This window comes from Sturnus vulgaris, chromosome 2 (assembly GCF_052056855.1).
Source record: "Sturnus vulgaris isolate bStuVul1 chromosome 2, bStuVul1.hap1, whole genome shotgun sequence".
Classification (NCBI taxonomy): domain Eukaryota; kingdom Metazoa; phylum Chordata; class Aves; order Passeriformes; family Sturnidae; genus Sturnus; species Sturnus vulgaris.
The window spans coordinates 90,104,831-90,115,136 of NC_142244.1; the positions used below are offsets into that span (position 1 = coordinate 90,104,831).

At 42.1% G+C, this 10,306-nt stretch overlaps 1 protein-coding gene across 2 annotated transcripts in view; it reads left to right on the plus strand.

The window, feature by feature from the left end:
* SLC9A4 (solute carrier family 9 member A4) overlaps window positions 1-8,730 on the plus strand; it is a 34,381-nt gene extending 25,651 nt beyond the window's left edge. For both annotated transcript variants that reach the window (XM_088160066.1, XM_088160065.1), the window contains 4 exons: window positions 240-336; window positions 2,152-2,283; window positions 3,005-3,092; window positions 6,473-8,730. In XM_088160066.1, coding sequence (XP_088016192.1) covers window positions 240-336; window positions 2,152-2,283; window positions 3,005-3,092; window positions 6,473-6,771 — 616 coding nt within the window. In that variant the 3' untranslated portion in view covers window positions 6,772-8,730. The remainder of the gene's footprint in view (window positions 1-239; window positions 337-2,151; window positions 2,284-3,004; window positions 3,093-6,472) is intronic.
* Window positions 8,731-10,306: the final 1,576 nt, after the last annotated feature.

Genomic DNA, 10,306 nt, shown 5'->3' on the forward strand with positions numbered 1-10,306 from the left:
TGCCAGCTCTATGAGGGCTTAGGGCCCAATTTGACTATTCATTATATGGATAAAACCAATAAAAGAGCAAAATTTCACCTTTTTTATTCATCTTTGGATGATTTCCAGGTGTTGCTGGCCACTGAAAGGTGTTACATAGCCTTCTGTTCTATCACTAAAAATAGACCATGCATGATTTCATGGGATTAGTGTTTAATCAGCTCATTAATATCATATTTAATTTCCCCTTTTATGTACAGGAGCGGCAGGAACCAGCGCGCACACAGGCTGTCCCCGGCAGAAGTGGAGTCCATGAGAGATGTGCTGGCACACAACCTGTACCAAGTGCGACAAAGGGTGTGTGATGAGAGCCAGCGCTCTGTTTGCCATCCCGCAGCCCTTGTTTGCTCCCGGAGCCGGGAGCCCGCAGCCGACCGGCGAGGGCAAGCAGGGAAGAACCTGGGGCTTGGGCACTGACCGGGGCCGAATGAAGGAAAGCTGGGTTGGGTTTTTTTTTGTTTTTGCTCGTTTTCCATCAGCTTTTCGCCCTGACGGCGGCGCGAAAAGGCAGGAAAATCCATGAGCGAGCTGTAGAGGTCAGGCTTCCCTCGCCGCACGGCTGCCGGGCTGGGAAGCCGCTGGGATCCCGGGAGGGAGGGCAGGCTGGGAAAGGGGAGGCAGGAAGGTCCCGGGAGGGATGGCAGCCTGGCAAAGGGGAGGCAGGAAGGTCCCGGGAGGGATGGCAGCCTGGCAAAGGGGAGGCAGACAGGCTGGCAGGGCTGGCAGGGTTCTCCCTGCAGCCAAACTCGGCTGCGGGGGCGGGCGGGCAGCGCCCGCAAACACCGCGCAGCCCTGCGTGGGATCGGCATCTGCCCGCGCCGCTGGGGGAGAAAAACGAAGGAAAAAAAAAAATTTCCACGTCCTCCGAGCTTTCGTTTTACACATTTAAGCGGGTTTTCTTCCCTGTAAAGGTGGTGTGGTAATACCTGAGCGGGGATTTGTTTTGCAGCCCAGGGTATGGTATCTGCTCAGTCCAGTCTCGGGCGCTAAATAGACACTTGAGAGCTCGCCCACAGTGGTAGAGGATACATTACAGTAACTTGAAATTAGGCTGATAAACAAGGCTAACTCATGTAACACACGTGTATTAGAAAATGCTAGGGCCTGCTCATTTAAATGTGGCATTATTAATATGTTTTTCATTCCTAACGTTGTTTGATTTGCCATAGCTAATTATCCTTATGATATTAATTTCTTATCTTACCAGCATCAATCTGCATATGTGTTTATCTCTTAGCTTACTGAAATGAACTTTTTCTCCTCAAAATCAATTACAGTAATGACTATTTGGACAGTAATTTCCTGTGTTGTATTAAGAATGGTGTGCTTTAGGAAATGAAAGATTGGAAGGAAAATAATGCCACTTCTAATACTTCTTTTCAGCTCTGGAAAGCCCTTGCTTGCCAGACCAATTTTACAAGGACCCTTGTAAATGAAACTGAGATCAGATTCTACTTTTTAAGGGCTTATAAACTTCAGTGAATTTTTCTCTTTAAGGCAGACAATTATCTCCTTCATTTCACTAGATGTATGTGATAAACTAAAAAGCTTGTCTTAAATTATGCTCAGTTTTAGGGTAATATTAATATGTAGTTTGTCCAAGTATGGAAAGGAAACTCAGCTGTGCATCTCATTCTGGAGATACATTCTTTGTTCCTGAGTCCATTTGAAGCTTGCTCTAGGCTCAGTAATATTAGTACCAAAGCTCAGAGCTGAGTTAAACAATTATCTCTTTCTTGGGACCTGCCTCATATCTGTAGCTCCCAACTACAGTTGATGAGATAAGAGATGACAAAGACAGGACAAGCTGAGAGATGATAACAGCCTTCCTAGGCAAGTATATCTGCACTTTGAGCAGGCAAGAGTCTATCAAAAATGGCACCAAAATGCAGCCCTTGAGGTTTGAGACTCGCAGCTGTGTTCAGGCTTCCTCCCATCTTGCTCTGCAGCAATGAGATTTGTGCATGGCTGCATTTTTCTGTGTGATACCAGAGAGATCTGTGTTGGGTCGGTGACCGAGCTGAGGCAGATGTCCCCTTGGCCCTGTGATTGATCAGTCTGATTAACATTGCAAATGCAACAAAAATGAGCTGGCTGCAATTTCTGTTTCAGGCACCAGCATACAACCGGCACAATCTTCCTACTAACACAAGTGAGAAACAAGCGCAAGAAATCCTCATCCGTCGGGAGCACAGCCTGAGGCAAAGCTGCAGGAAGGGAAACAGCTTGCCTTGGGGTAGACCGGTACCTGTTATCCATCTACTATTTATGCAGAAATGCCTCTGCCTCTCTGTAAATATGGAAAGACACTAGTTTTAATGTGCTCTTCGCTGTAATTAAAATGGATATTTTCCCGGTGTGCTCATGCAGCACTTAAGCAGAAAGAGCTTCACTTAGCATGTGAGCAGCAAAGTTTTCTTGTCCAATCTCTATATATTGGTCAGAAATCAGCTGCTGTGGTTCTATGTAGTAAAATAATATAACTTGCATTGATTTTTGCATGTGCAAAGTGTAGTGTAAAAAACCAAAAAGCCTGATGCAAAGCATCTGGCACGTTGATGATTTGGGCTCTCAATCTCTAAGAGATTTGTCTGACCAAAGGTAGGCATTGAACAGCACAGACATTTATAGCTGAGATAACAATGGTTAAGGAAGAGAAAGAAGTTCTTGTTGGATAGGTTAGTTGTATTCAAAATTTTTACCTGAAATAAGAAATGTAAATCTTAGAAAAACACGTTTTCCTCTGGTGGCAGTAAAAAGCCCTTCGGCTGTTATATCAGACAGACATTTTCACTGGAGCTGATGTTGAATTCACCCATCCAAACCAAGCATTGATCTTATTCATACCTCTCAAAATTTGCCTGTAAAGGTGCAGCATATTGCCATTCCTCTTTACTGTTTCACCAAGTTAAGTGCCAAGTGGAGGCAATCACAGGCACTGGACACACTTCTGTCTCCTACACAGGTGAACACCATGGAAGTGCGCTACCTCTCCTTGCCTCAGGGTCCACACCAGCCCACCAGAAGAAAGGCCAGGCATGTTACTTTTACAGGTAATGGAAGTGCTTCACTCTGTTTCCTACTTCAGTAGCGAGAGAAACTTGGCCAGTTGTTTGGTGGATTTAACAGTACTACATGCACACTCCCATGGAAGTCAGCGGCCTCTTTAAATGAACTACACCCTTCTCTCCTTTCTGTTTTATCGGTGTTGTTTATATGATCATTACTGCACCAGTTTCTGTTTTGTTCCACCACTTCCTGCTTTTTTCTTTTTCCCTCTTGAACAAATATTCCTGTTATCCCTGCAGTTATACCTTGCCAAGATCAAGAATACAAATCATCTGTTCCCTGCAGCCCCACAGAGCAGTATGCAAAATTATTATGACTCACTGCACCTGTAGCCCAGTTCAGGTGAGGCTGATGGAGCTCCATGGCCCTAGGTCCTGCAGGTACCGAGATTGATCAGGAATTCCCAACAGGCAGTCCTACACCAAAATTCATGCATGTGTACACACAGCCAGGCAGAGAGCAGCACAGACATGGCACAGGGCTCACACTAATGCAAACAGCATCAGTGACCTCATCCTTGTCCCCTCTCTGACTGATGAGTCTGTTAGACTGTTAGTGAAAAATTATAAATGCATACATGATATCTGAATCTTCAGTAGCTGGCCTGAGATCCATGCTCTGCTCAGTAGCTGGCCCTGGACCTTCCATCTGCCCGTTTGGTGGCACTTGGGCATGTAAGCCCCAGGGTACACAGACCTACACACATGCACACAGAGACATGGTCTTACACTCCACCTCATGTATTGTAGGACCCTCTGGTAGCTGGCCTTGGGCAGCCAGTCTTCCCTGGAGCAACTTCCTGGATCCCCTGCTCTCCTCCTGCCTTGCACACAGGGACACACATGCAAACCTGTCTCTTTGGTACCCAGTTCAAATTATGGCCTTGCTAGTAGCCAACCACAGATTCCATGCTCTCTTCAGTCACTGCTCTGGACCTCCTGCTCCCTCCAGTAGTCAACCTACAGACCTTCTGCCCTCCTCAGTCTTTGTTCCAGACTGATGGTTCCTCCAATAGGCAGTTCCCAAACCTCTTATCCTATTTAATGGCTACTCTGGCTTGATGATTGCCAGCAGTTTTGCACTGACAGATGCACCCTTCCAGATGCAGTCCTTCCAGCTGCTGGCACTCAGGCGTCCATACACACAAGCACACACTGTGAGGAGCTGCTGATAGAGGAACAGTCAGAAGTGTAGTCAAACGAAAAAATAAGACAGACTGTGTTGATCAAGTGCAGGACGTTACTGGACATATGTACTGACTGGCCTTTTTTATCCTCTTTTTCCTTTATTTTCCTGCACTTGCTTCTCCCTGGATTTCCCAAGTCTCTTCCTTTCACTGTCTTTGGTTCCTGCCCTAAACACTCCATTCGAAGTCCTGTATGGGCACCCACACATGATGACAGCAAAATGAAAACCCATAGGATCTACTCAGAGGAGAAAATAAATGTTACTCAAGAGGATGTTTTTGGTCCTGTTTATCAGGACATCATCACAGGAGATATGTGTCTTTCTAGAAGAGTTAAAGTATTTCACACAGCAGACTTAGACCTAAAATCACTGCAGATACTTTCAAGGGACCAAATGCTGCTATAAGAGGTAGGCGTATTACTTTAGAGGGGAGAGAGCTAAATCCTGAAGCACTGGCTGCAAATACTTTTTTTTTTTTTTCCTACAGATAGGACAGAATTTAAGCCCTACCTTGTAATTTGTCCAAATAAGTAGACTTTTTGGTCCAGCCTCCATGTTAAGCCCATTGTGTGGCATTAACACTGCTTTAAGTGTCTTCAGCAGGAAAAAGCCACCCTAAAGTCCTGTCATAAATTCTTGGGATGAGATGAATTGCACTTGGAAACTGAGAAGTACTCAGTATGTAGGGAATTAGAATGACAACCTCATATATGCACATATGCATTTCTAGAGATAAATGTCATCCCTTCTCTCTATGCCTGGAAGACCTTCTAGAAAAAAAAGTCTTCCAGCAAGCTTGGTTTAGGTCTTATATAAAACATGTCCAGAAACTTGAGAAACTAAAAGGTCAGAAATGACCACAAATAGATCCTTAAGTCACCTATCAGCTCTTTCTGCCACTCATATAAATGAATTATCCAGAGAGGTTGTTGTTGCCCCGACAAGATATGGACTCCCCACCCCTGAAGGTGTTGTGAGCAAGTGCATGGGGCTGGCAACCTGGTCTAGTGGAAGGTTCCCTGCTCATGGAAGAGGGACTGGAAGTAAGGGATCTTAAAGGTCCCTTTCAACCCTAACTAGTCTATGATTTTATGAATTATTTCTTTGGCGGTATATATCATTGATACTTGGTAGCAGTGATGCTCTCAAAGTAAAAGCCCTGAAAATCTGAGAAATCCTATCCTGCTTAGGGTGTAGTATGTCCATGTGGCCTATGAGCAGCAGTGCTTTACTCTGCCAACTGTGAAATAAACATTTGCTTAAAATAAATTAAAAGTTATGGATCTGCAATAATTTCTTTAATTTTGACACCGTGACCGTAGTCAATACACATGTACTTTAATTGTAGCAGAATCTGGACTAATTTTACTGCTCATAGACCTTTGTGCTTATATCCCAGAACCTCCTAGCTTAGATTGTTAGGAGTTTTTTCTTACATTAACTACTTTGTTACTGTGTAGTTAGACTACAAGTGGCTTTAGGAAAGTGAAAAAGTATATATATATATATATATATTTAGAAAAATGAAAACGTATATAAATTCATCAGGATGAGAATGTCAGTTATTGGCCTCTTGCAGACTAATTTTTACAATGTACTTGTGGCAAAGCAAGCTGGTAGGAGCAGATCTGACACACCCAAAGTAATCAAAGCACTCCTGGTTTCAGATGAAAATGTTCTCTTCCCACTTGTTAGTCACAAGTCACTGGCAAACTTGATTTTTGATGGACCTGAGTTTTCTCCTTTGTCACATTTTTATTTTGTACCATGGGTTTAAAAATGCTTTTGAACCATAGTGCTAGGTACACTTGTGAAATTTGAGGAAAATTCAAATTACATAAGGGAACACTCTTGCATTTCACTCTTGCCCTTCACCCTTGCAGTGAAGGCGTCGGACAGGTCTGTGAGACACCAAAAGGTACGTGAATGTGCTTATCTTCTGAGGTTTCAGAGCTGAAATAAGGTAAATAAAATATTTGAAACATCAGCTTTGAAATGAAAATAAAAATTAGGGCTATTTTTAGTTCTTGACTGCTTCCTTATTCTGCAGTAAGTTAAAATGCTTCAGTTCCAGGTATTGTATTGTATTGAATATCCTTTATCTCTCCTTTCCAGTACTACAGCATTTCTCTTTTCTCTTCTTTAAAAAATTAATTATTTGTCTGTTTTTCTTCAGATCAGCATAGAAGTGGCTCTGATGCTGAGTTCCCATTAACACGGAGATCCCAGCCCCGGCTACGGCCCCGTGAAGCAAAGCAGCACCAAGAACTGATTCCAATGGCACACTTGGATAGACGAGCAGGTCCATCCAACCTGGCAGGGAGAAGGGGAAATTCAATCAGCCGTCATCGTTTCACCAGAGCAGACAATCTAGCTCCAGTGCCAAAGGCTCGGTTCACTGTCAGAGAAGTAGAGGAGTATGAGTCAGAAGAAGAGACAGAAACAATGGCACCAGCCAGGCCATTAGTTATATGAGGAGCAGAGAAGATCAGTGTTTGCATCTCTAGGGCCCCTGGTGCACTGCTTCAAAAGAAATAACAAAGCTTTTATATGAACTAAACTTTGATTTTCCTCTGGGGATCAGAGTACTTGTTCTCGTATCACTTTCAAGAGTTGTATTAAGGTACTTAGTGGCTCAGAGAAGACTCAAATTCTTATGTGCTTATATCAAGCTTTCTTTCCAACAAAACACTGCACGAAAGAGGAGAACATGATATTTGTAGGGGTTTGGACGTGGATTTAAACAGCAGTAATTGGGTGCATGCAATGCTTTGGTGGAAGCTGACACTACCTTTGTTTTATATTATGGTCTGCATCCAGAGGATAGAAATATATAAAGGTATCCCTGACATGTGAATGCACAGATTACATAGAGCTTTTGATTTCAGAGTAGCTGCATTCTGGGAAAGAGTTAAAAACAGGCAATTTTTAGGGCATGTAAATGTCACTGAAGATGCCTAAGCAAGACCTTAAGTCAAAAGGATTTTCAGTGGACATTTTCAGCACTTGGGAACCTCTTGGTAGCTCAAGTTTTGGCTCTGCAAAAGTGTGTAAAGTCATCAACTGTGATGATCCATGACTCCAGCTACTTAAATCTATTTCAATACCTAGGTTCCTATCACTCACCTACAGCTGTTTTGGATTAATAAAGGAGGTATCCTTGTATGTACAAATCCAGAGGAGTTTTCAGGCAGGAGTGCTATCAGGATTTTATTTCTAAGCATGGAATGGCAAGAACCTACACAATATTTTCGTGATTCAGCAAGCAGAAGGCTTCCTTGTAAGGTATCTCCATTCCCCACTCCCACCTTGTGTGCCTTGAGGCATGAACCATTTTTCACACTTCAACTGCACCAGCCATGCAGATAAGAAGCAAGAAACTGGGATTAGAGGGTGCCTAACCCTAAAGCCTGCTGGCTAGCCAGAATGAGAGGCCCTGTGTCTCCCAGAGTTTTGTAGTGTATCTTCCTATATGTTGTACAAATAAGCTTTCCTTAAAAAAAAAAAAAAAAGCAGAAATGACCAGAGGGATGTTCACTACAGCACTTGACCTCCCAGCCTTTCTATGGAGCTCCCTTCCAAGTGGCTCTGTGTGTCCATGCTCCACTCAATTGTGGGTTTCCTTAGCAGCAGGAGAAACAAGAAGTCTGATCTTTAGTAATTTTAGCTAAGTCCCAGACACCTAGTTTCTCTGAAGAAGTTCCTTCCTGCAGAATGGAAGCAGCATTGCCACTGTGTTCTGTGTGTTGGTGCTGTAGTTGAGCTGATTTTATCTAAAGGGATGAATTGAGTCCAGAAGTCCATAAACCCGCCCTTATAGCTGAACTAAAGTCAAATCTACGGTTAAGAAATGCACCAAGTTCAGTCATGCTTTTGTCAAGTTTCCTTCTGTCTTCTCCACTCAGACCTTGCTTAGCTGCCCAACTCAAGGTCTGCAAATGCTACTCTGAGAGTCAGAGATTCAGGAGGTAGAGATAGCAGTGCTACCTGCATGTTTCTCTTTTATATATTACTGGTATTGCTTGTATGTCCTGGTCCATAAAAGAACTTATTCCTCTAAGTTATGATTTCACAATTTTTACAAAGTGTTTCTGATTCAGGACAGGTAGAATCTAAACTAACAAACTTGAAAAGCACCTCCAGAGGAATAAAACCCTACAAACCCTTTCCCCCATTTTCTCATGTTTGCAGCTTTTATGCTTGGCAGCTTATAATGAATTATCTGTACTGAAATTGTACAAAGCTTTATGAAACTTGAGTTCTGTTTGTATTTCCTTATTGTGCCAGAGAAATTATATGACTTCCTTTTATGAAAACAGTGGTACATTATTAAAACAGGGTAGGATTTTTCTTCTGTACCGATACCGATACTGAATTAGCAATGAAATACAGTACTGTACCTGAAAGTCAACAAATAAACCCAGCTCCACCAAAGGAGGAAGTGCTCTGCAGAGTTTTTAAACAAAAGTCTAGCGCCAGATCTCAGTCCTACAGCAAGTTATATTGACATATCGTAAATCTAAATTAAAACATGATATTAAGGGAAAGAGTTATCATACAAACTCAGGTCTTAAATTGCACTGTGAACCACATGGTTGTCACATGATATTTAATTGAGGGCAAAATTAGTACCCGTGTGTTGTGGTCTTATGCCACAGAGGTGCATGGAGTCGGGCAACAGAGGTGTGAAATCTGCTTCTGCATCACAGAGTTGTGGGGGATTAGGGTCTCTGAAACTGGCTGATGGGTGATATGAACTGCTGGCAATCCTTGGGCACAGAGAAAATGTAGAAATCTGAAAAGAAGGTGAAGAATCTTGTCTTCCAAGGGAGGACCATGAGAAACAGCTTTAATGGCGGAATTACTGTGAGCTGCAAATTCAGCATTTCCTCTTTAAGAAGATTTAATCAATGAATTGTCTGGGGGAACTGGACAGAGACAAGCACTGTAAAACAAGGATTAATGGGATGTCAGAAATGGCATGGGAAGGGACTAAACATACATAATGAAAAAGAGAAATCTGTGCATTTTGGCCAGTGTATGTTTGACAGATATGCTCAAAATTGACTCCTGAATTCCTTTAATATTGTAGAAGTTGTAGAACATTGTATAATTACCCATCAGAAGTCGGGAGCAAAACATTCAGTTTCTAATTATGGGTTTATATTAGGACTAGAGAAAAATAATAAAATACTAAGAGAATAAGTGCATAGGTGGAGTCAAATCTCCCTCCTTTGCTTCATTCCTAATCTTCTTGTTGATGAAATCAGTGACCCAGGACTTCAGAGAGTGTAAAGTTGTAGAGCACCTAGAAGTTAATAGAGTGCTCTCAGATTTTGCAGTCTGGCTCCTAAACTTGTAACGTCTATTTTTGGTTTTCTTTCCTAGCAATTAGTAAATAGTACTGGAAGAAAATTTCCTTCTGTGCCATTAGTTGCTGTTAATGGCTTTGCTGGCCATCAGCCAAGAAGCAATGCTGCAGATGCCTATATAAAATATGTTCCAAAATATAATGTTGCACATTTTATTCTTTTTTAATAGTTATTTCTTACATGTGGACAAAAAATTCTCCTGAAAAAAACCACATTGCTTGTATTTTAAAGAGCAATAACTACAGCAGTATTTTATTACAAGTAACTTAATCTATGTCTATAGGCTTTCGGGCCTCACCATAAAGAAGGCTGAAATGGTTTAGGGCATGAATCTAAATCAGGGTGTGGGCATTCTTAAACTCTCTAACCTGGGTCACATCCAGGAACCTTGTGCTGATAATTTACAAAAGTAAATTAATTCAAGACCTCCTTTCTCTCTCTCTCTTTTTTTTTTTTTTTTTTTTTTTTTTTTTTTGTACTGATACAGTGCTATTTACCAAGGAATTTAAATTCCACACTGATTTAAGGGGAACTGACGCAGGAAACTCATGCCCAGAGGGTGAAAAAAATTTTTCAAAATCCTGAGAGGAAATAAGAGCTCAGAAAATTAAGACTATTTCCTTGGGCAGGAGGATACA